This window comes from Prionailurus bengalensis, chromosome B4 (assembly GCF_016509475.1).
Source record: "Prionailurus bengalensis isolate Pbe53 chromosome B4, Fcat_Pben_1.1_paternal_pri, whole genome shotgun sequence".
Lineage (NCBI taxonomy): Eukaryota > Metazoa > Chordata > Mammalia > Carnivora > Felidae > Prionailurus > Prionailurus bengalensis.
The window spans coordinates 130,228,016-130,254,345 of NC_057358.1; the positions used below are offsets into that span (position 1 = coordinate 130,228,016).

The 26,330-nt window shown below is 44.5% G+C and overlaps 1 protein-coding gene across 24 annotated transcripts in view; it reads right to left on the bottom strand.

Moving 5' to 3' along the window:
- RBFOX2 (RNA binding fox-1 homolog 2) overlaps nt 1-26,330 on the bottom strand; it is a 291,584-nt gene that overhangs the window by 222,577 nt on the left and 42,677 nt on the right. For 2 of the 24 annotated variants that reach the window (XM_043563648.1, XM_043563646.1), the window contains exon 1: nt 470-604. The exons of 19 other annotated variants lie outside the window; for them this stretch is intronic. In XM_043563648.1, coding sequence (XP_043419583.1) covers nt 470-511 — 42 coding nt within the window. In that variant the 5' untranslated portion in view covers nt 512-604. Of the gene's footprint in view, nt 1-469; nt 605-24,565; nt 24,652-26,330 lie in introns of those variants that run through there. 3 more of the 24 variants (XM_043563656.1, XM_043563641.1, XM_043563653.1) reach the window with 3 other exon arrangements.

Genomic DNA, 26,330 nt, shown 5'->3' on the forward strand with positions numbered 1-26,330 from the left:
TCAATTTTTTTTTTTACATAAGAAGTAACGTTTTATTTATACACACCCAGCCACAGAAAAATAAATACGATAATCAGGCATTAATGAAGCATTTAGCTGCATGCAGCCCCATAAAAGGCATCATACAAAGGCAACTACATATCCAAAATGTGTGCACAAACAGCCTCACATACAAGGAATAAAGGCACACACAAATACTACAGGGAAGAGAACTACAGAAAGATACCATTTCTACATCTAGATTAGCTCCTTCTTTAAACGGATACGTCCTTTTTCAACAAAGAGAATATTCTGCAAATTCAGAATGCTTTACAGATTTTTAAAAAGCAGGCATTAATGCAGATCAGCACAATTCCACACAACCAACCTCTCTGCTTGAACTGGACTCCCCACACCTTACTGAAGCCACAATTCCCCTGCACAAACTCCCACTCCACCACCCCCCACGCACACCCAACTCCCCACCAACCTCACAGGGGTTCCTGGGCTGGTCCATGGAATCTGATGACATCACTCTCTCTTCCTTCCTGGAATTCTAAACCCTGCTGCTCTCCCCTTGCACACAGCTACCATCTCCATGGCAACCTCACCTCCTCCTGCTTCCCTATTGGCTTCATGGAGCAGGATACACAAAAAGGTTTTCCGTTTTCCCCCCACCGCCCGCCCCCCCCCCCCAAATGATGCTTTCAACAGGAACCTGAGCTAAATTTAGCTACTTGGGATTCAGAGTCCTATGACTAAGAGAATACAGAGAAACGTCCTTCTTCCTTCAGTCCACTCGCCTCTCAACCCCACCCTAAAGCGGCTGCTTGACCTCCTGGCCCCCAACCCAAAAGCAAATGGCAATTCCTGCTGAGCATTCAAACAGCCAGACTGCCCCCCGCACCTAAGGTTGGTACACAGAAAATTCTCACACCCGCCTCTCCTCCCAGGAGAGGGGGAAAAAAGAGAACAAAAATAAAAGTATGCACCAGTCAAAAAAACAGTTGGGACATTTCATGTACCGAGCGTCAGACTGCTGCTTGCTTCCGTCCCGAGCCACGGACTGGGAACCCCGTGCGTAAAGGCAGAAATCTCTCAACTCGTACAACCAGATTCTCTTGCTGTTTGCTCAGTATTATTTCCTCCCCCGGAGGAAACACGCTAAGCCTGGAACCACAAACCCTGGGTCCAATTTTCCATCCCAGGGACTGACCTGCTAGGTAAACTGGAGCCAGCTCTCACATCCCTCATCTACAAGCAGCTCCCACACAGGGGGGTTATAAGAATTACTGACAAAATTAATGTAAAGTAGTTGGAAGTCCCTCGGCCGAGGAGAGACTGAATAAATAGAGAGTAAGCCGACATCATTAGCAGTGAAATTCCTGTGGATATTAACAGAAATTAATAAGCCCCAGAGGAAGAACATGAACTTCTAGAAAACTGTCCTTCCAGAAGCACAGATATGCCACAAAATACGCATCATTTCTTGAGCCACAGAGAGTTCCCCAAACAGCGTCTACTTCTGGTAAAGTCCAGCTATACTCCCCTCACACACCAGCCAATTCTGACTAGTACTCACCGGGAGCTACCCCTACTTTTTCTCTGCTTAGTCCCTAAGTCTCATTTTGAAACCGCTGCTCATTCTCCCTAAATGACAACTACATATATGAGCCAGGGCCCCATTTTCCAGCTCAGCTGCCCCCTGCCCATTCTAGGAAAGTAATCTTTCTTCGGAGCCACATTTGACAGCTCAACACGGAATCAACCCAGTGGCTACGTCCTATATGACTCCAAAGGACAAAGCATCAATTGTAACCAAGTAGGAAAGGCTCCAAGCAGGTCAGAGCCCTGTAGTATGAAAGGGAGTCGATTAAAATAAGACACACCCAGGAAAATTATATTTTCGGTTTGCAGGGCAAAGACTCAGCTCCAGGGCACCAATTCTGCAGCCAAAAAAACAGACATGAAAGGAAAATGATTTCGTAAAGTAAGTAGTCATTGACCCTAAACAGAATTTAAACAATTTGGAACATTTAGTCAAGTCAAAGTCCCAAATGCCCACTAGTTAACGCACAGGCATCCAGAATAGGCTTTACAACTGTTGTGCAAAAGGATGCAGTATTTGCTAACAAACTGAAAGCCACATTCTGGGGGAAGGAGAGGAGAAGGAACCCAGCCGCATTAGCCCATCCCTGAGCTACGTGCTCTCCTAGCTCACCTCTCACGGACTCCTAACGAGCCACCCGTGGGTGAAACCCTTCCTTATACACCTTCCTGGGGTCAGATGGCTCCAGGAGCTAGGACGAGCACTCTTCTAAAAGACCTTTTTAACACTCTTCAAATCAAACAGAAGGTCAGTCACCTTATGCTACAACGGGAAGAGTGCAGCACAGTTTCCAAGATGCCCATCCAATCAATTACTGAGCTTGGTTTATGTTAGTTATCATCAGGAAAGCCACCCACAAGGGTCCGGGCCAAGTGGGCCACTGCGGCGAACACAGCTCTATTTATTTACCTGCTCGTTTCGTTCATACCGGCGTTAGATGCCCTTACGACGTGCCCGGGAAGTTTTATAGGGGTTGTCATTCATTCTCAAAACCGAAAATCTGCAAGTGGTATACCTTCTTATCTCACTTTGCAAATGAGGAAACTAGAGTTCCGGAGATGTCAGCGTGACCAAGATTATATAACTCATTATTTAATGTTTTAAAAAGCCAAGATTTTAACCTAGATCTGTTGGACTCCAAAGGGTGTGCTTTTTCTACTTGGCCTCCTATTTATAGACAGTTGAGGCTGGAAAGGAACATTTAAAAATCATTTCGTATCTGTGGTTTCTGATGTCATCAATAAAACATATCATCAATATATTGCTCGACATCAAGAGCAAAATTATACTTCTCACATATTTCTGACAGTATTAAACCCTAAGCAGGCGCTCAATACTTATTAATTTACTATCCTAATCCTATTATTCTAAACTTCTGGACAAATGGCAATGATTCTACTCAGATCTTTTTAAATTAAAATTGGCTTGAGAAATTACATGCTGAAGAGAAATGACAAAACTTCAGATAACATATTATAGAATTTAATTTTATAATATTTGAGATGAACAAAATCATCACTCTTCTCATGCCTACACTGGTCCAGCCATAATGTCCTAATGCCCACAGTCTCATCTGCTGGTTTTTAATCCATAAACCCTAATGCAGTCAGGATCTATACATTAGATTTATGATTTCTAAATTCTGCATATAGAACCAGAGCATTTCAAAGTATTTCTCCAGGGATTCCACTAAAATTAAATCAGCTGATTAGAGAACCACGCTAAAGAGGCCAAGGTCATGTGTCTGGTACCCATGTGAACCAGTTAGCATCTCTCTCCTCTTGCCACAATATGCACCCTATTGTAAATATACACCCCGGGTTTTACTGAGAAATTAATGCAAAGTATCACTCCTGAAAAAAAATTATAAGCATATATCTATTGATGTCAAATATTATAACTGGCTTTTATTCTTTAGAAAGTAGCGATTGTCTTTCAGAACACATGCCCAATTGTTCATCTTTTCCTTCAATATTTACTGTGTACCTACCACATGCCAGCTCAAAAGGCTAGCACTGGAGGACAAATAAACAGAGTTAAGTGTATTATGTGACACAGCAGAGGTATATACGGGTACGGTTAAGAGTCCACGAGACGAAATGGCTAACTCTAGAAGGTGCCATAAAGAACGAGCCCCAGGAGTTCGCTGAGGTAAAGGAGGCAGGTCAGGGCCTTCCAGGAAGAGAGAGAAGAGATTTACAAAGGTATGGTCATGAGAGAACAAAGCAAACTTAGGAGAACTTTCAAGTATTTTGCTAAGGCCAGGCTGAGAATTGAGAGATACGGCCTGCTGAGAGAAGGCAAGGCAACATCTTTTAGATTTTCTACCTCATCCAGGTTAGATTTTCCTAAAACACTTACTTTGAGTTAGACTTCCATGGGGGTTGCGGGGGGGGGGGGGGGGGGGGGGGGGCAGGGGGTTGGTTTAATACCATGTGGAGAGCTCTTCTCCTTATAGTTTCCATGATAAAAATAAGGGTCAATAAAAAGCTTCTGCACAGCAGGGCACCTTGGTGCCTCATTAAGTTGAGCGTCCGACTTCAGCTCAGGTCACGATCTCATGTTTTGTGAGTTTGAGCCCCACATCGGGCTCGCTGCTGTCAGCCTGTCAGCACAGAGTCTGCTTCAGATCCTCTGTCCCCCTCTCTCTGTCCCCCCCCTCCCTTGTGCTCTCCCAAAAATAAAGTTTTTAAAAAAAATTTTAAAGCGTCTGCACAGCAAAGAAAATCATCAACAAAATGAAAAGGCAACCTACAGAATGGGAGAAAATATTTACAAATTGTATATCTGATGAGGGGTTAATGCAAAATATATAAAGAACTCATACAACTCAATAACCAAACAAACAATCCAATTATAAAATATGCAGAGGATGTAAACAGACATTTTTTCAAAGACATACAGATGGCCAACAGATACATAAAAATGTGCTCAATATTGCTAACCATCAGGGAAATGCAAGTCAAAACCACAAGGATATATCACCTCACATCTGCTAGAATGACTATTATCAAAAAGATAACAAGGGTTGGTAAGGATGATGAGAAAAGGGAACCCTCACGCATGTTGGCAGGAATCTGAATTGGTTCGCCCACTATGGAAAACAGTATGGAGGTTCCTCAAAAAATTAAAAATCAAACCACCATATGATCCAGGAATTCCACTTCTGGGTATTTATCCAAAGAAAACAAACACTGATTCAAAAAGATATCTGCAGGGGCGCCTGGGTGGCTCAGTCGGTAAATGTCCGTCTGACTTCAGCTCAGGTCATGATCTCACAGTTTGTGAGTTCGAGCCCCGAGTCGGGCTCTGTGCTGAAAGCTCGGAGCCTGGAGCCTGCTTCGGATTCTGGGTCTCCCTCTCTCTCTGCCCCTCCCCTACTCACGCTCGGTCTCTGTCTCTCAAAAATGAATAAGTGTTTAAAAAAAATTTTAATAAAAATAAGCCCATGAAGCCCATGTTCACTGCAGTATTATTTATAATAGCCAAGACAAAGAAATAATCTAAGTACCTACTGACACATGAATGGACAAAGAAAGTGTGTATATATACAATGGAATATTATTCAGTCATAAAAAGAAGGAAATCCTGCTGCTGTGACAACATGAATGGACCTTGAGGGCATTAAGCTAAGTGAAATAAGTTGGACAGAGAAAGACAAATCACATATAATCTCACTTACATGTGAAACCAGAAGTGGGGTGGAGGAGAAGCAAACTGTTACATACAGAGAACAGACTGGTTGCCAGAAGTGGGGTATGGGGAGTGGGCAAAATGGGTGAAGGTGGTCAAAAGGCACAAACTTCCAGTTATAAAATAAATAACGCATTAGAATGTAATATACAGCATAGGGAAAATAGTTAATAATACTGTACTGTATATCTGAAAGTTGCTGAGAGTAGATCTGTTTGTTTTTAAGTTTATTTAAGTAAACCATACCCAATGTGGGGCTCAAATTCATGACCCCGAGACCAAGAGTCACAGGCTCCACCAACTGAGCCAGCCTGGTATCCCACTAAGAGAACAGATCTTAAAAGTTCTCACTCGGGGCACCTGAGTGGCTCAGTCGGTTGAGCGTCCGACTTCAGCTCAGGTCATGTACTCACAGTTCGTGAGTTCGAGCCCCGCGTCAGGCTCTGGGCTGACAGCTCAGAGCATGGAGCCCGCTTCAGATTCTGTGTCTCCCTCTGTCTGCCCTCCGCTGCTGGCACTCTGTCTCTCGCATTGTCTCAAAAATAAATGAACATTAAAAATTTCTCACTCATCACATAAATAAATTTTCAAAAAAGGGTAGGGAGAGGGGGGTTGTTTGGGTGGCTCAGTTGGTTAAGCATCAGACCCCTGATTTCGGCTCAGGTCATGATCTCACGGTTCATGAGTTCAAGCCCCACACTGGGCTCTGCACTGATATTGCAGAGCCTGCGTGGGATTCTCTCTCCCTCTTTCTCTGCCCCTCCCACTCTCTCTCTTTCTCTCTAAAAATAAACATATAAACCTAAAAAAAAAAAAGTTCTCACTCATAAGAAAAAAAAAGGCATAACTATATGTGGTTATGGATGTTAAATAGACTTACTGCGGTGGCCATTTCACAATATACACAGGTACTGAATCATTAGGCTGTCCACTTGAAGCTAATATAATATTATACATCAACTATATCTCAATTATATAAAAAAAAAAAAAGGTCCAAATGAGGTGCATTCTTCTGAAAATGACACTTGTAGTGGCTGAGAAACCTTAATGGAGAGGTTCTTCTGTCTACAGAGCAAAATCCAAATTTGCTTCCCTACGAAGCAGTTTCCTTATTCGTCTCAGAGAACTGGTTTGAGAACTCATCAGTGCAGTGTATTCACCAATTTCCCTTTCCCACTGATGTCTGAAACTTACTGTGAATATGGGACAAGCAAGCTGAGATGAACAAAAGAATTTTCATGGCCCACACAGCAGCCCTAACACGAAACGCCTAAATGTAGGTGCACACCCACATTCTACCAGCTTTGACGGGCAAAGGATTCGCATGCATATGAGGGAAAAGCTATCTGCCAGCTGCAGCAATCCCTGAACAAAAGTCGAATCTAATGTTTAAGCAAACCTTTTAGTGAAGTGACTATACATACACAGAAATGGCTAATGGGCCGTGAATTTCCTCAAAGAGAACCCACCCAGGTAACCAGCATCTAGGCAACAAACTACCACCACTCTAGAAGCCCCTCTCACGCATTTGCAAAGTCACTCCCATCAGCCCACAACAATGACTGTAATTAACACCATAGATTTACTCTGCCTCTTTCTGAACTTTGTATAAATGGAGTCAATCACACGTCATATACTCTCTTGTGCTGGCTTCTTTCAGCCCACATTATATTTGTCAAACGGATCCATCTGTCGAGTATAGCAATGGTTCCATCCATTGTCATCACTGTAAAGCTCTCCATTGCATAAATGTATCATCATTTATTGAAAAACATTTCAGTAATATTGAAAGGCACTTGTGTTACGTCCAGCCTGAGGCTATTACTAAAAAAGCTGCTCTGTATATTCTTGTACACGTCTTTTGGTGCACATTTGTACGCATTTCTGTTGGGTATAAAACGAGTGGAATTGCCAGCTACTGGTTCAGCTTTGGCACATATCGCCAAATGCCAGTTCTCCAAAGTTGTACCAATTTACATTCCCACTAGCAGTACATGAATGCTCCTAATGCTGAACAACCTCACTAACGCTTGGAGATGTCCGCGTTTTTCATTTTAACCGTTCTGGAGTTAGTATAGTAGCATCGCACTGTGGTTATTTGCTTTACTCTGATGATTAATAATCCTGACTACTTTTTGGGCACTTGGATATGATCTTTCGTGAAGTACCTATTCAAATCTTCTGCGCATTTTTTTTTACTGGGTTGTTCTAAGCCTGACTGATAAGATTTCTTTTATATATTGATTTGTAGGAGTTATTTATATATGCTGCATACCGGCCAGATACCTATATTGCAAATATCTTTTCCTGAATTCTGAGGTTTGCCTTTTTACTTTCTTAATGGTATCTTTTAATGAATACGTATTCTTAAATTTAATGTAGACAAGCTATCACTTTTTCCCTTTATAGACAGTATTTATGTCCTGGTTCAAGTACAGAATATCATGAAGATATATTCTCGCAGTTTTCCTCTAGAAACTTTTAATAAAGTAGCATCTGAAATGTGTATTTTTTGAAATTCCCAGGCACATCATGTACGTGTATATAAACAAGGGAGGTTTTCTTCCACCAAACAGATCAACCAACTCAAACAATCTATGAATTAAGCAAGATCACACGAAATTAAATTCATTAAGCCCTCCTACTGCCCAGGACGGAGTCAGGTGCTATAGGAGATAAAAATGGTATGTGAGATCCCTGTCCTAAGTGAACGACACTCAAATATAAGCTGGGAGGATTTTGACATCAGAGCTCAAAAATAATAAATCATCTTCCACCATCCTGAGCTCTCCAAGCAAATTTCTATTTCAATAAGGAACAGCAGGACAAAGGCATTACATTATTACTGCTACTGCTTCTTCAATACACACACCTAAAAACCACATCATTTACCAATTTTCCTAAGAGTACACCTAAGATCTTAATAAGATAACAGCTACAAATTCAGTATTTTATAGCCTAACTACCTAAAAGAGACAGCTGAGTCTGGAAATTATGCAATTTTTCCTGAAATAAAAAAAATCTCATCCTAGCTAGAGAAGAGTGGAGCAGAGAAGGAAAAAAACACATATGTATACACACAAATTCTCACACACCCACCCAAACATACATTTTTTTTCCCCTCAATGTTTTCCAAATTTCTTACCCATAATGACTTATCCTTTTCTTCCTGCTCTTGGAGAGAAAGGTTACCTTTAAAAAACAAAAAGAGGGGCACCTGGGTGGCTCAGACGGTTAAGTGTCTGACCTGGGCTCAGGTCATGACCTCGCGGTTTGTGAGTTTGAGCCCCGCGCTGGGCTCTGTGCGGGACAGCTCAGAGCCTGGAGCCTGCTTCGGATTCTGTGACTCCTTCTCTCTCTGTCCCCTCCCCCTTTGTGCTCTGTCTCTGTCTTTCAACAAATAAACATTAAAAAAAATTTTCTTTTTATACAAAAAGAAGTAGAATAAAAAGAGTCTCAGTGAGTTAGGAATCAAGTATATATGACCCCTCTATGAGAGGTAAATTTAGGAAGGTCGATTCTGGGATGAGAAGTTGAAGGGGTTAAAGTAAAGAATAGTCATTAAACCAATTCAGATGAGCAGAGAGTTTTTAAACCAGAGTCATCGAGTTTTCTTTATTCTATTTTGTAACGAGCCTCAAAATAGAATTGTGCTACTCTTCTAAACATGTAGAGCAGGAGGGAAAAGAACAAGTCTGCTCATTTTAGAGGTCAAAGTAGACCAGATGCTTCACAGGCTGGGCTTCTAGGCCTTAAGCACATTTTCTGAAATAATGCAAAATCCATCAGCCGAACTTAAGGGATGACCTCAAATTAAAATAGTTTACTACCTTGTTTACAAGATAAAAAAAAAAAAAAAAAGAAATCTATGAGATTAAAATTCTTTTATCCAGAAAATTTTCAGTCATTCCTCTGACCCAAAATAATAGGCAAAGGCTTGACCAGCCAAGAACTAAGCTCTTTAACAAGAACCACAATTTCCCATGGTATTCATTCATTCAACCAACTTTTATGTTCTGTATATTTAACTATGGTCCCATAATCTAGGGACCACGTATACAGTGTGGAAAACCGACACAGTCCCTGCCCTCGTGAAGTTTAGTCAAATAGCAGACAAAAACATTGTACCACATAAAAAAGTAGTTCTAAATCATGGTAAATGTCAAAGAAAATTGGGTGAATGTACTTTAGGTTAAAGAAGGCCTCCTTCAGATGATGACTTCTAACCACTGGAAAAACAACGAAAGGAGTCTTCCTGGTGATCCCAACCAAAGATGTCTGTCTGGTTGATTCACCTCTAGCAATTCCAACTCACTCTTCCAATTTCTAAGGCCGCCTCTACCTCCAATCTATCCCTGCATTCTGAATGCTGCCTCGGCTCAAGCAAATCAAGAGTTCATGGTATGGCCTCCCTGAACTAGAAACTACAACTGAGGGCCTCTCTCAGTACAGAGCTGACAGCAAAAGTGCCTCCCAAAGACAGCAAAGAGGTGCTAAGGTGGAGCGGAGGTCTCTAGAGGGCCTCCTGTCCTCTCCTTCCACCCTGCCTTCGAGGATGAGCGAAGGCGTCCAAATCAGAACCTCTGCCTTTCTACCATTTCACAAGTGGCTCTTGTACAACTGCATGGGAATCTATAATTATCCCAATAAAAATTTCCATTTTAAAGAAAGCAACTTTTGGAGGCTCGAAGCCTCTCTATAAACAGGCATTATAATTAAATGGTTCACCTCCTTCCTCTCTCCGGTATCAGCTTTTATATGTCTGAGGCAGAAAATCATCACGCCTAAAAAGGCAAGTTGACAGTAAGTTTTACATGATCTTTACAAAAGCTTAACCACTACATTCCCCTTAGGAAAGAAATTCTTTTTCGGAGAAGAGTTTAGGACTTCTATGGAGCTCAGAGTGTGAGAGCACATGTACCACCTTTGGATCCAGAATATAATGGGTTGAAGCCGTCTATGACACTGGCTGTGTGACCCTGGGCCAGTGCAGTTTCCTCCTCTGCAAACCAGATTAAGGCCACCACACCACAAATTAAGGGAGGTAATGGAGGAGTCTGATACTTGGCAAATAATAGCCACTCAAAAGACAAACAAACACACCTTAGCTGCCTTCCCTTCCTGCCTAAAGGGGGATTTTAAAAAATAAACTGAAGAAGGAAGACACTACTGGTTAATTGAGAACATTATTACAAGCAGCTGATGGTTAAAAACATCATCAGGTCATTCTCTATTAGCTTCAATGTCATATTGCCAAGGCTCACTCATAAGAAGGGTAACTGTGTGACCTAGCTTAAGAAATCCCAATTTTAGGGGCTCCTGGGTGGCTCAGTCGGTTAAGCGTCTGACTTTGGCTCAGGTCAGGACCTCACAGTTAGTTCATGGGTTCAGGCCCCGTATCAGGCTCTGTGCTGACAGCACGGAGCCTGGAGCCGGCTTCAGATTTTGTGTCTCCCTCTCTCTCTCGCCCCTCCCCTGCTCACACTCTGTCTCTCTCTCTCTCTCTCTCTCTCAAAAATAAATAAACTTCGAAAAAAAAATTTTTTTTAAATCCCAACTTTAAACACTCATCCATTATTCCCACTAACATCAGATTATCCCAGAAATTCATATTATTTCCATTTCCAAACTGTATCTCCCAGACAACCTCACTATCTAGAAACAGCATAAAGAGGCGCCTGGGCGGCTCACTCGGTTAAGCATCTGACTTCGGCTCAGGTCATGATCTCCCAGGTCATGGGTTTGAGCCCCGCACTGGGCTCTGTGCTGATGGCTCGGAGCCTGGAGCCGGCTTCAGATTCTGTGTCTCCCTCGCTCTCTGCCCCTCCCCCACTCGCACTCTCTCTGTCTCAAAACTAAATAAACATTAAAAAAAAAAAAGACTAGAAAAGCATAAAAATTTTTCATTGGACAATATATTCCACACATTTGTTTCGGCGGGAAAAGTGCGATCACCATACTCACACGAGGGCAAAGGGGACACTGAAAAGTACAGACAGGTCAGCAAAACAAACCTATGTCGCTGGGAACTTTATACCTACATAGTATTTGTCCATATTCTATCTGAATAAATTCGCATTTATGCAACCACATGAATACAAAGATCAGAATAAAACTACAGGGACCCAGACAAAATCCCGGGACCACATTCTGCAACCATCAGCTAGATCGAAAAGACTGAGATTCAAACACCAAGCATACCCTCAGTCTAAGAGGCATCTGTGCCAAAACAGAAGATCAAATTTAGGTATAAAATATATCCCTGGTGGAGTCTGGAAGGTCTGTAAGAACAATTCATTGTCCCTGCAGCAGAACGTCACCGAAAATCCTTTCTTACACTCAGCAGAGCACCTGCAACAGTTAAGAAGCTGGCCAAATTCAACAGCCATCAGGGCACAGAAGGCATGCTCCCTTGGCAACAAGTCTGGGCTCGGAGTGCAAAACACCTTTCTATTCCTACTGGGTTGAAAATCACTGCCAAACCCACCCTTTAACCAGAAAGGGCCAGTGATAACTCAGTTTATAATGTGAACAAACCATCTACCTGCAGTGTTCTGAACCTTTTGGAAAGAATGCAGGATTGTGAGGAAAGGGGGGAGAAAATGAACGAATGAATGAATCAATGAATCAATGAATAGTGGCTTGGTCTCCCAAATCTGCTTCACATTCTCATATTCCCAATACCCATTTCCCGCAAATACGTCCCGGGTCCAGGAAGAACGTCTTTCAGCATCTGCCTTTAATTTGGCCCTTCTACCCTCCTCCTTCCTCCCCCCTCCTTTTCTCCTCTCCCCTCCTCCCAGCTCTTATCCCACAAGGAACAGGGAGGAACGAAACACACACACACACGCGCGCGCGCGCGCACACACACACACACACACACACACACACACACGGCTCCCTGTGAACAAATGGAGAAGAGATCAGAGAGGAAAGGAGAAGAGAATGCGGAGGTGCACCAAACAGGAGGAAAGGGCAGCTCGCACAACGGGGCACAAAGAGAAGCCAAGATGGCTGTCCCCGAGCTCCAGCAGGCAGGGCTGTTTCTGATTAGGTGAGTACAATCGCAGGGCTGCACAGGAAGCGCTCGGGGGGCCCTCTTGGTCTGCCCCATCCCAAACACACTGAAAACCTTTGTACTGTAGCAGGCCCATCTGGAATCAGTTAGGACCAAGCTCCTAGCAGGCCTTGCCTTTAAAAACATAAAATGAAATGAAAACTCCCTAAAACCACTGAGCTGAGCTTTTCCCGCCCACAACTTTCTCATCCCTTCCCCCCAAATCACCCTTTGGAGCACATTTCTCCATCTCCCATTCGGAGGTCCCCTCAAACAAAAGAGTCATAAAGCATTCAGGGAGCTAGCATCCTCCCCGGGCCCAGGAACCCCCAGAAAATTACAGCGTTCGTGCAACTGAAATACCTCTTTACACAATTCTGGGATTTTTTTTTTTTAATGTTATTTTTAGGAATTCAAAGTGGCCTACTTTTTTCTGCATTGAACGAAGCGGATCCTTTATGAAACTTTTTCGTTCTGTTCTGTCTTCTACATCATGCAAAGTGTAGAAAGACAAACTCTGGGGTAATTCTCCTAGGATTCAAAAGGGACAACGTTTTCCTACTCACATTCCTAAGTTAAATTGCCAATATTTGCTTCTGCAGGAATCTGATTTTCACCGAAGCTTTCTACAAAAACCAAGACTTAAGACTTCTCCAGTAGTGTGGTAAATGCCTAGAGCTAAGATCTGGGAGACCAAGAGAACAGTCTTGATGGCCATGAAGTAGCCACGTGGCTAGGAATAAACCATGTAACCTTTCTGGGTCTCTGTTTTTCACTGGCAAAACATGGTGGGGGGGGGGGGGCGGGGGGTATGGCAGACTCAGTAAGATTACTCCCAGCACCACTACCCCCTCCAATTCCACACACCTAACAAAAATAAGCCTACGTCCACAACTAGCCATCGGCTTCACCTAGGAGTCAGCACTTGAAGGCAACTTTCTTATTGCCCGCAAAGACCGTACAGAAAGGTGTTGGGTGTGTGATGGCCCATGGAGAATGGGCAGGGCCTGCCAGCTAGCACACTTCTATAAGCCACGTTCCCTGTGCTCCTATTGCCTGGCGACATCATAACCACAGCAGGGGGTAAAACGGCAAAGGCAAGTACCAGGCTGGTCATCTGGGCCCGGCAACCTGATATCAGAGACATATGGCACAGAGACCGGGAGAGTTCAATTCACAAATAAACCACCGAAATACAACTCTGTTCTTTGCGCTCAGAAGCGTCTTCTTTATTTAACTGATCTCAACCAATATTTATTGAATCTACCAAAAAGGCTAGATTCTCTGGGGAACTGAAACAAAGAAAAAAAGAAAGAAAGAAAGAAAGAAAGAAAGAAAGAAAGAAAGAAAGAAAGAAAGAAAGAAAGAAGAAAGAAAAGGAAGGAAGGGAAGGAAGGAAGGAAGGAAGGAAGGAAGGAAGGAAGGAAGGAAGAATCAGAAAGTACCCTATCCTCAGGAAATGTCTCATCTATTGGAGAGACACAGAGCAGTTCAAATTTGAAGGCTGGCATTGTAAACCACCTGAATTTATCACAGGGCTCCATAAATGTTAAGTTAAGTTTACATCTACAGAGCTTCGAGAAGCAGATCTATGCAAATCACCCCCAGCCTAGGCTGTCCCCGGCACAGGAGCTCTGCAAGCCACCACAACTGGCTGTACCTATGGAACAAATTCTTGACCCGAGGCTGGGTTGCAGGGATTAAGAACCAGCTGAGCAAGTAAAAGGTTTGCGACTAGAACTGTTGCCCATCCCCAGCCTTGCCTTGGGCCACGCCCGCAGCCACAACCAGAAGGGCAGGAATTCGCTCCGCACACATGTAAGGTTTCTGGCATGTAAGGTTTCTGGCAAGAGGCGCACACCGTGGGGTAGCTGCCTTTATCTCAGGTCGGGTTTCCTCCATAACTAAAACTGGTCAAGCAGGGGTCTGGTTCTTAGAGGGCCTGTTGTGTCGTTTCACATGTTAGAAGTGGAGAGACAAATAATCCTATAAAACTGAGCCGGCTCTGCCTAGTCTCCCATCCGGGATAGCGCTTCTCCCGCACCACTGCATGGCGTGTCCCATGTGGGGAAGCTCCCTAAAAACATGCCCCTTCAGGGGCGCCTGGGTGGCGCAGTCGGTTAAGCGTCCGACTTCAGCCAGGTCACGATCTCGCGGTCCGTGAGTTCGAGCCCCGCGTCGGGCTCTGGGCTGATGGCTCAGAGCCTGGAGCCTGTTTCCGATTCTGTGTCTCCCTCTCTCTCTGCCCCTCGCCCGTTCATGCTCTGTCTCTCTCTGTCCCAAAAATAAATAAACGTTGAAAAAAAAATTTAAAAAAAAAAAAAAAAACATGCCCCTTCAGTGAGTTACACCTCCCCCCTCCCTAAACTGGCAAGACTTCAAAGGCATTCAGAGAGAAGTAAGAGTCTCCCACATGGGGTTCCAGAAACAGCCAAGCTGAACTGTAGGAGGCGCATCAGAGGCACCCGGCCCGCTCCCTGAACACTAATACATTTCAAATTCGGCCCAGAGAACTTGGCAGCTCGGCTAGCTCGCAGACCAGCTCTAAACACAACTGGACCCGGCAGGATTCTTCATGGCAAACAGCAGTGGAGGGGGCCAATCAAAACTCCTGGCCCTGCCAAAGAACTGCAGGCTTTTCCTTAAAGGGAAAATGCTTCAAGGTACGTGTTCCTGTGTGTGTGGTTGTGAGCAGAGAAAAGGAGTATTTTTGGAATTTCTACCTCCAGTTAACTTTACTCGTATCAATTCCTTTTCCCGTATTTGTCCCCCTCTACAACACCAGCATCGCCGCGGGCAGTAACGAAAAGCAAGTCAGGACTCAACAGAAAGACGACCACAATCCGGACACTACATTTGACCAAAGGAGGCATGGGACGCCTCCTCATTTTAGGAGAGAACCCGGACTCACCCTTACAGCTGCCACTGGAGGGCAAAGTTTGGAGACTTCTCCCGAAGATTCCTTCCCTAGATCCTCGCCTTTCCCTACTGTCTTATTCCCTTTCTCTGACCCAGTCCCCCCTGTCATTCGGAACTGAGTCAGCCGAAATGCTCCAGCAAACTGCACGCTGATTCAAGGATTTCAAAACCAGAGACAGCGTGGGACAGGGAGGGCTTCTCTAACAACCTGCAGCAGTTCTGTTCTTCTTAAGCTTCCACTCCATCATGGAATGGTACTTTTGTAAAATGCAAGAAAAAGAATCACTAGGGGTAAAAAAAAAAAAAAAAAAAAAGGAAATTTTAAGAAACAAAGACATACAAAATACAAGCCCAAACTTGTTATTATTAGGTTCGATACTCATAAAATTTCTCTATCAAATTGCTACAAAGTTTCTCAACGCTCACAAGCAATTTCTATACCTCTCTTGTAATGAGTGAACTGGTAAGAAACCACGTGGGAGAATGCTGGTCTACAGAGGGCACCATGATTAGTCCCAGGGCAGTGAGAACAGACCAAGCTTTGGTGCCACCCAGGCCTAGAGATGAATCCCAGCTCAATCACTTAACTAGTTATGACTCTGGACATGTTATTTAATTTCTTGGACTCTCAATAAAACAGGAATGTAGTATCACCAAACACTCTTGCAAGGCTATGGAAGGATCAGGAAAATGTAATGTCAAGGAGCCCAGCACAGTGCCTGAATCAGACTAGGTATCCAATAAAAATAACTATGTTTATCACGTTTTTCCAGAGATTTCCTTTCATCATTCTCTTTTAATCCAAAGGCAATTCCAGGGCACCTGGGTGGCTCAGTCGGTTGAGCGTCCGACTTCGGATCAGGTCACGGCCTCACGGTTCGGTTCGTGAGTTCCAGCTCCGCTTAGGGCTCTGTGCTGACAGCTCAGAGCCTGGAGCCTGCTTCAGATTCTGTGTCTCCACCCTTCTCTACCCCTCCCCTGTTCATGCTCTGTCTCTCAATAATAATAAATAAACATTAAAAAAGTGTTATTATACAAAGGCAATTCCAATTCCAGTAAATCTTAACCTTGAGAGTTAGTATTTTCATAGCGAATTATAATAGCAAAAGCCAGATCTATGATCTCTTACTCTCCTTAGTATCCTTTTTCCCCTTTGGTGTCAGAACCAAACATTCTTGTGCCAAAAAATGCATTCCTATTTGATTTCTAGTGTTTTCTGTTTAACTCAAAATACATTCCAATTGGAGGTATAGTCAAACTCTTTCTTACCAATCTAACCACCAATTCTGCTGTAAACCCAGTTTTGCTATATTATACTAAATATTGAGACCACAAAGGCAGAATGATTTTTTTTTTTTAACGTTTATTTATTTTTGAGACAGACACAGACAGAGCATGAATGGGGGAAGGTCAGAGAGAGAGGGAGACACGGAATCTGAAACAGGCTCCAGGCTCTGAGCTGTCGGCACGGAGCCCGACGCGGGGCTCGAACTCACGGACCGCGAGATCATGACCTGAGCTGAAGTCGGACGCTTAACCGACTGAGCCACCCAGGCACCCCAGGAAGAATGATTATAAATTATGTAGAAGACACACATAATGACAAAACCCTGTCACCCCAGCCTGGTCTGAACTCTAGTTTCTTAGGCGCTGAGGCCCTCCTTCACAACTGTTCTTAAAAATCTTAATTTAAGTCCCAGCTCTGCCACTTCACAGTCTCCATAATCTTCAGAAAGCCACATTCCCTTGCTGAGCCTCTCTCTTCCCTGCCCAGTGAAGCTCCCCATTTGACTTTACCTAGGTTCAACTCTTCCTTCCTTTCTTTCTTTCTTTCCTTCCCCCTCTCTCCTTCTATTCATTCATTCATTCATTCATTCATTCATTCATTTATAGCATGCACACAAGAAGGGAAAGGACAGAGAAAGAAGGGGAGAGAATCCCAAGCAAGCTCCGTGCTCAGTGCAGAGCCCCACGCACATGGCTCTATAATACAACCTCGAGATCCACGACAAGAGCCGATATCAAGAGGTAGATGCTCTACCAACAGAGCCACCCGGGTGCCCCTAGGTTCAACAGTTTCAACACAATCCATGCCAAAGCCCCCTGGCTCCTCTTGTCCTCCTTGTCTTTCTAGCTTGGACAATTCTAGCAGCCATTCTCTCACCAAAGGCTCTGGCCACTACTATCACCCCTCTTAATTTTCAGTCTGTCCTTCCTTTCTTTCCTCAACAAGTACCCTCAGTAAGTCACTGGAAGGAGGCAGTTAATGCCACCAGATCCTCCGGGATCTCCACCTCCCCGCTCAAGCCTACATTCATCCTCTTACAAAGATTTCTGCTGGTATTCACAGCATTAAGGCTATATGGAAAACCCTGAAGAATCCAGGCCAACCTTTCTACACACTGAAGAAGCTATATTTGCAATGTAAAATTACAGAAATGGGAAAAGATATTTGCAAACACCTAACTGATAAAGGACTGGTAACAAGAATACATAAAGAGCTCTCAAAACTCATTAGGGCAACAAATAACCCGATTTTTACAATGAGCAAAAGGTTTAACAGACCCGTCATCAAAGAGATATGGATGGCAAATATGCAAATGAAAAGCTGCTCAACACCATTAACATTTAGGGAAATAATCATGAAAACCGGTAAGAGATACCATTACAAACCTATTGGAATCATTCAAGATTTTTTTTTTTTTTAAATCGACAAAACCCGGTAGTGGAAAGGATGTGGAGCAACCGGAACTGCCTCATACATTCGGTGCTGCTGGGAATGCAAAACTTGTAAGCCTTTTGGGAAACACTTGGGCAGTTTCTTCTCTTCTCTTCCCTTCTCTTCCCTCCCCTCCCATTTCTTTCTTTCTTTTTTTAAGTAGGCTTCATGCCCAGCACAGAGCCCAATGCTGGCTCAAGACCTGAGATTAAGACCTGAGCTGAGATCAAGAGTTGGACGCTTAACCGACTGAGCCACCCCGGTGCCCCGAAGTTTCTTAAACAAGCTTAAGATATGACCAGCAACCCCGCCCCTAGGTATCTACCCAAAAGAAATGAAGATAAATGTCCACACAAAAACCATATACACAGAAATATTTATTGGAACTTTATTCATGATTGAATTAAGATGAAAACCCAGTGACCATCAACTGGTGAATGGAAAAATAAATTGTGGCACATGCATCGATAAAGAACTACCAATAGTAAAAAGGAACAAATCACTGGGGCGCCTGGGTGGCGCAGTCGGTTAAGCGTCTGACTTCAGCCAGGTCACGATCTCACGGTCCGTGAGTTCGAGCCCCCCGTCAGGCTCTGGGCTGATGGCTCGGAGCCTGGAGCCTGTTTCCGATTCTGTGTCTCCCTCTCTCTCTGCCCCTCCCCCGTTCATGCTCTGTCTCTTTCTGTCCCAAAAATAAATAAAAACGTTGAAAAAAAATTAAAAAAAAAAAAGGAACAAATCACTAATATGTAAAATGGGACGGATGAATCTCAAAAGAACACAAAATGGAAGAAGCTAGACTCAAAAAGCTACACAGTAATTCCATCTATATGACCTTTTAGAAAAGGCAAAACACCATAGGAATAGAAATCAGTTAAGTGACTGCCAGCAGCTGGGGATGGGAAGAAGGCTTGACTAGATGGGGACCCAAGGGCACTCTTTATGGTAACGAAGTATTCTGTGTCTTGACTGTGACAGTCGTTACATGACTGTTACATGAATTTTGTCAAAATTCACAGATATGCGTATTTCAAAGGATGAACTTTACTGCATGTAAACTATACTTTGATAAAGAAACAAAAAAACATAAAAGTCTCCCTCAAAAAATAACAGCCTTCTCCTTTCATCATAAAGGAGTTAGCTGAAGATGCAGGTGGGCCAGAGGACGAGGAATTATAAAGAGGCACAGGCCAGCAGGCCCAGAGCCTACGGTCACAGAGTGTTTCAGGGAGCTGAAGGACGATGATGAGGCAGGGAGGCCATCTCAAAAACCAGGTCAGAGGGCCCAGTGACTGAGGATTCCAAGCCATGAGGAGTGGGGTACAAAGGTGGGAGAGACAACCTCCATGGCTGGAAAACTGGTTACACTGAGCAGATAAGTAAAATGAAATAAGTAAATGTACTGAGGATAAGAGGAGCCAAGTTTTTCCCTACTTGAGAATATAGCTGCAAAACTGGAAAAGAGGTTAGCTGGACTTAAGATGGGCTTATCAATATACGAACTCTGGCTTTATGATACAACACTCATGATTTTACAGTACAAAATCTATAATATACACACATATATATTCACACACAAACATCATATATATATATATATATATATATATATATATCTGCACACACATATAGGAATAGAGAAATAGTTACAGATGTATGCATATATGGTATGTGAGTGTACTTATATATATTCTGACTCTGTCCGCTGAGAGAGCCTAGAGGCAGTGACACCCCAGCAACGATGTGTATACCTCAGCACCCAGATTTTGGTTTCTAATTACCATCCTCCATTTAAAAGAAGCAGGGCTCCTTGGAAATGGCTGATTCCAAGGCTAGAGCAGGAAAAAAAACAAGATAAGCCTGGAAAATCTCATGTCAAGAAATGTCCCATGAATGACAGGGTCAAGCCAACAGGACAAAGGAGCCAGCATAAAGCAGGTCCCACGGGCTAAACTGAGGACAGCTGAAGGATCAGAATATAGAATTACAACCTATTACAACCTACTGAACAAAACAGGATACATGAGTCTCTGCTGACAGAAATAAACAAACAAATGAGAAGGGAAAACTCTTCTTTAAAATTTTTTTTTAATGTTTTGATTTATTTTTGAGACAGAGAGAGACAGAACATGAGCAGGGGAGGGGCAGAGAGAGGGGGAGACACAGAATCTGAAGCAGGCTTCAGGCTCTGAGCTGTCAGCACAGAGCCTGACGCGGGGCTCAAACTCACGGACCGCGAGATCATGACCTGAGCTGAAGTCAGACATTTAACTGACTGAGCCACCCAGGTGCCCCGGGAAAATTCTTCTTTAGAGTGGAATGTCAACTAATAAATACAGACAGAGAATCACTATTTGGCAACTATCACAGAAGTGGCTGGTCCAGGAAGGAGTTGTCACAGCTAAGGCTGTGAGCCTGAGGTCCGGTGAGGACCACTTTCCTGATTTGGAGAGCATATCCCGGCTATAGAAGACAGTCTTATTAGGGGGAATACGCACTGGAGTGTTTCACAGTGAAGGGATATCACATCCACAGCTTGCTCTCAAAACTCGAAAAATAATAACAGAGAGGGGTGCCTGGGTGGCTCAGTCAGGTAGGCATCCAGCTCTTGATTTCAGCACAGGTCATGATCTCCCGGTTTGTGGGACTGAGCCCCGCATCAGACTCCACACTGATAGCACAGAGCCTGCTTGGGATTCTCTCTCCTCCCTCTGCCCCTCCCTTACTCATGTTCACTCGCGCTCACTCTCTTCCCCAAAATAAATAAACTAAAAAAATAATGGTAAATAGTATGCATGTACACACACACACAAAGAGAGTGGACAATGGAGCAAACGCAATAAAATACTAACTGGGAGATCTGAGTAAAGAGAATATAGGCCTTTTTAAAGTTTTTCTCTTTTGGGGAGTTTTGGTTTTGGTTTTTTTCAGTTGTTGTTCGGGCCACTTTTCTCTAATTGTGAAGTTATTTCAAAATAAATGAAAAATTAATAGCCCTCCAATGCCAGGAAGTATGCAGGGCACGACAGAGTTTACCTTCACAAAAAAGCTGATCCTGAAGCTCAGAAAAGTGAAAACCTGGCCCCAAGTCCTCCAGCTAACAAGTGCTGGCCCCACCCTGAGGTCTGCCAAACTTGAAGGCCTTCAAACTCTGCTACGGCACCACGCCACCTTGTTCCCCAAACGGGTGACCGCTGTTTGCAGAGGGACAGGCCAACGTGTGTGCTGACCACTGAGGATGTAAAAAGAATCAGACCAGCCCTGCCCTCGAGGAATTCGGTCTGATAGAGATAGCCAGCCTTGTAAAGTAATAAAGGATTACAGGTGCCACGGTTGGCCTTCTTACGCGGGGAATGTTGGCCCTCACTCTGTCCTAAGTTCTGTCTGACCCCTTAGAGGGTCATACTTTGCGACAGACAGGACAAATAGACCAGTGGCTACAATGGGATGCATTTAGGTCATGGAAGTGAAAGGTCTGTGTCTCATGAACATATGAACGAACACACACACACACACACACACACACACACACACACACTCCCCCAAGGGCTGAACAGCCCTAAAGAAAAAAAAACGAGGCGTGGGTAATCCCAGTATATTTGAGAAGTCTCAAACTATTCTTCTCCTTAGGTTTGCATCATCCACAGAGGTAGTCTAAATTTTGTTTAAAGGGGTCCTTTTCTCAAGTAGTGATTGCGGTGAGATTAGAACTGTTTGGCCCAGTTTTGACTCTGGACTACTGCCAGAAATCAGACTCTTAATTTCTAGTGGTTTTCTACTCAAAGCAGAAAAACAACTATTATGTATGAAAAACAGCAAAAGTCTGAAGCTCTACCAAAGCACCAAGAATCAGGTTTACTAGGCTCCCTGCTTCGATGACTCTGAAAGCCAAATTTACTCCCAGAGGAAGTGGGTTTTACCATCAATTATGTGTAAATTAAGTGGTTTTCTTCTAGTTATAAACCAACTGGGGACAGAGGGGATACTGTGCCTCCTGGTGTTCTCCTAAGTTTTGCAAGTAGCTCAGGTTCAGACCGTACATCATTTAAGTGAAGGGAAGGAGGAGGGCACGGGCTACACGGCGGTAACACAACAGTAGGCCTGATAATCACTGCCTTCAGAACACATAATTTGGCAAGGGAGACACATAAACAAAAAGAGTGTTACAGAACATCATCGAAAGAACACCTTCCAGATAGGAGTGGGAAGGGCAAAGTTTCCTTGAAAAGGGAACACCATTCAGCCGAGATCGAAGCAACGAGACATAATTAACCCAAATTTGCCAGGTCTGTGTACTCATGTGTGTTTTACTTGGCGGAAGATTTCCTGAGCAGGCAGGTGAAAACCATACAAGGAAAGATATGTCCGAAGGCAAAGAGGGGAAAGAAATAGCAAGTGATTCTATGTTGCTGGGACAGAAATACCAGGAAAGAACCCTGTGAAAGGCCTTCAGAAATGGAATAATAAATGTTTCATTGTCACAACAACTCCGTGGCGTCGTTAGGAGCTCCAGTTCACTGATGAGAAAGGTGGCCTGGACAAGGTCACGCCACACAGAAATGGCAGGTCGGCCCTCAAACCCATCCTCCTTCTTTTTCATCCCCCTCAGTTTTACCCAGAACAGGACTAGTTCCTCAGATTCCCGAATCACCTTTTCCCTGGATATGCCAACCCTTGCAATTTAACACTTTCACAAAATCCAAGCGCTCTCCAAAGTTCATTTTAGCTCCATTTAGAAGCCGGTTCCTCGCGAAAACCTGGTTGTACTCGTGTGTTCACCAATGTGGATTTCAACAACAACCACCACAATCTCCCCTTATGCTGCAGGGGCCCCAAAAGTTGAAGGCAGCGCTAAGACAGCCCACACAGAAGTCGTCGTCCGCCCTGCAATGCACAACACATCAGCATCTACTTCAGCTGGCAGCAGGAAGAGACAGAAGTTAGGACCCCACAATTATCCCTGTAGAGCACCACGCGAAAGGAAATGCAGGCGTAAGAGCTACAATAATGGCAACACAAATAGCCATCTGTGCTTATAGCCGGTCATGCCGAGAGCTTTTAAACACCCACATCCCTAATGCCTCCCTCTCCCCCCATGCAGGTGGGCCCATTCCTTTCCATTCTTTTCCAACCCACATAATTTCAAAGGAATAGACAATCCACTGCCAGGAGTGGGGAGCAAAGAAAGCTGCTGTAATTTTTTTTTAATGTTTATTATTTTTGAGAGAGAGAGAGAGACAGAGACAGAGAGAGCACAAGCAGGGAAGGGGCCCAGAGGGGGAGACACAGCATCAGAAGCAGGCTCCAGGCTCTGAGCTGTCAGCACAGAGCCCGACGCGGCGCTCGAACTCACAAACTGTGAGATCATGATCTGAGCTGCAGTCGACCGCCCAACCGACTGAGCCACCCAAGCGCCCCAAAAGCTGCTGTACTTTTGCACATAAAAAGACCGCTAAGGGAGGGTCCTAACTCCCCACCCTGTGTTCTACCCATTAAACCAGTATTTCCCTATTTCTTCTACTGTCTAAACACACAGTGACGTCACTCCTATTACATCTCCCAGGCCCAGTTCCCTGCCACCCTACCCTGTTCCACTCCCCCCAGGCCTGGTTCCCTGCCACCCACCCTGCCCCGGCTGGATTCGGTACCCTCTGCCCCATCTCAGCATTCACTCACGCTCTCAATGCACATCCCACATTACATCTCTGCTTGGTGTCAGTCACCTCCCCCTCTATACTGAGCTCCCAAAGACAGGGAATGTCTCTCCGCCTCCTTCCACACCCTCGACAGCCAGCACAGTGCTAGGCATGCAGGCTCTGAATGAAGGGTCACGCGGCGCATACGAGAACTGCAGAACGAAACGGGAAGTGGGCAGTGGAAAAGGAAATGGTTGGACAGTAATCTGAGGTCTGAAGATCCAGGATATCTAAAGAGAAATCACGGTACGGTCTCTACACTGGACCAATATTTTGAGTGCAACATTTACATAAGAAAATCACCCTTTAGGGGCGCCTGGGTGGCTCAGTCAGTTAAGCGTCTGACTTCAGCCCAGGTCATGATCTCACAGTTCGTGGGTTCGAGCCCCACATCGGGCTCTGTGCTGATGGCTCAGAGCCTGGAGCCTGCTTCGGATTCTGTGCATCCCTCTCTCTCTCTGCCCCTCCCCAACTAGTGCTCTGTCTCTGTCTCTCAAAAACTAAAATTAAAATGTTGAGAGAAAGAAAGAAAGAAAGAAAGAAAGAAAGAAAGAAAGAAAGAAAGAAAGAAAGAAAGAAAATCACCCTTTAACAGTCAGTAATAGATTCGCAACAACAGGAAAAGCTACCAATCCCACGGGAAAAACAACAACAACTAACCATAATCATCAGTGCCACGTCCCCTGAAGCAGTACAGTATCGAGAACAGCCTGCACCACCACCACAGCCCTCCCCCCTCCCAGCGCCGGTTCTCAACACAAACAGCTCTTCAGGGCTCCTTTTTTTGATTTCTGTCTTTCGGGGGAAACTTTTTTGCCTCCCGCTCCCCCTGCCCTTTCCCCTCTCCACTCTCCCAACAAGCTACCAGAGAAAACAACGAATATGTGCAGTACCCAAGAATCTTCAGAAGACACATCTCCTCAGTTCTCCTCAGTTTATCCTGAGAGCCGCTGGCAAGAAGGGCTGGCGGTTTGTTCCCAATTACAGACTTCGTCTGGGGACGAATGGAGCCAGGAAGCCCTCAGCGAGGCACTGGGAACAATGGGAGATCTCAAAAACATACTTTGGTAACACACTCCCCCAGCGGCCTGCAGCCCTGCAACTGCCAGGCTTCTAGCAGGCTCTTCCTGGACTCTAACCCAGCAGCCAATTCCGCCGCTGGGGACATCCACTCTCCCCTCTTCCTTTCCAGGTACGCTTGTCAAAACCCAACAGAACCTGACAGAAAGGTAAGCTGGGGAAAGGGTCTGGTAAGGTCCTGGGAGCGTTTCGAATTAAACCCTGAGCTGTACTTTTTCCTGGTTTTTCTTTTCTACGGAAGCGCAAACCTACAGAACTGCTGCAAAGAGGTGCTGATTTTTGCTAAGATTTTATTTGCAATCACTATAATGAGATGTCAAAGCTGAAAGGAACCTCGGGAAAAAACTCATCGGGTCCCCACGTTTCACAGATGGAGAAATGCCCAGAGAAAAACTGCCTAACTGCGGTTACACAAAGGAATTCCCTAGAATGTCACATCCTAAATGGCAAGAGCTACACCTAATCCATCTCCAGAGACCCAACACTGTGCTCCGCGCTTCCTAAACGGTTGCTGAACTGAACTAAAATGAACACAAGTAATTAGTGGGAAATCTAGGGCTGTAACCCACAATGTTGTACTTCAAGAAAAGTGTTTTTCCGGGGTGTCTCGGCGGGGGGGGCGGGTCGCTCAGTCGGTTGAGCGTCTGACTCTTGCTCTCGGCTCAGGCTGTGATCTCGCATGGTTCGTGGGGTCGAGCCTACGTTGGGCTCTGTGCTGACAGCGTGGAGCCTACTTTGGATTCTCTGTCCCTCTCGCTGCCCCCTCCCTGCTCTCATGCTTGCACATGCGCACTCTCCCTCTCTCGCTCAAAATAAATAAACTTAAAAAAAAAAAAAAAAGGTGTTCTTCCTTTCTAGAGGACTAGAAAGCTGGAGTCTCTGGATAATTCATGCGTACAGCAGACCCCATGGAATTCAGACACTCTCCCTCAAAGAACTAGGTACACTTCCTTTATCGACACCACCTATAACATTTCCAACCCCTTTATGTTCTAACTGATTTAAAAATCATACGTCTCTAAACTGATTTCCTAAAATACTCCTTCTCCTCCACTCAGAAAATATTTTTAATACAACTTTTTTTATTGTTTAATGTTTATTTTTGAGAGAGAGAGAGAAAGGGAGGGAGGCCTGGAGGGAGGGAGGAGAGGCAAAGAGAGAGGGAGACACAGAATCCAAAGCAGGCTTAAGTCTCCAAGCTGGCAGCACAGAGCCCGACATGGGGCTCGAACTCACGAACAGTTGAGATCATGACCTGAGCTAAAGTCAGACGCTTAACCGATTGAGCCACCCAGGCGCTCCCACTCAGAAAATCTGTTAATAATTCTCTTTACTTTCTTTTTTTCCCAAGTTTTCATTTAAATTCCAGTTAGTTAACACACAGTGTAGTATTAGTTTCAGGTGCAGAATTTAGTGACCCATCACTTCCAAACACCACCCAGTGCTCATCACAAGTGCCCTCCTTCATCCCCATCACCTATGTAACCCTTCCCCCACCCACCTCCCATCTGGTGGCCATCAGTGTTCTTTAGGGTTAAAAGTCTCTTCCTTGGTTTGCCTCTCTTTTCCCCCCACCAT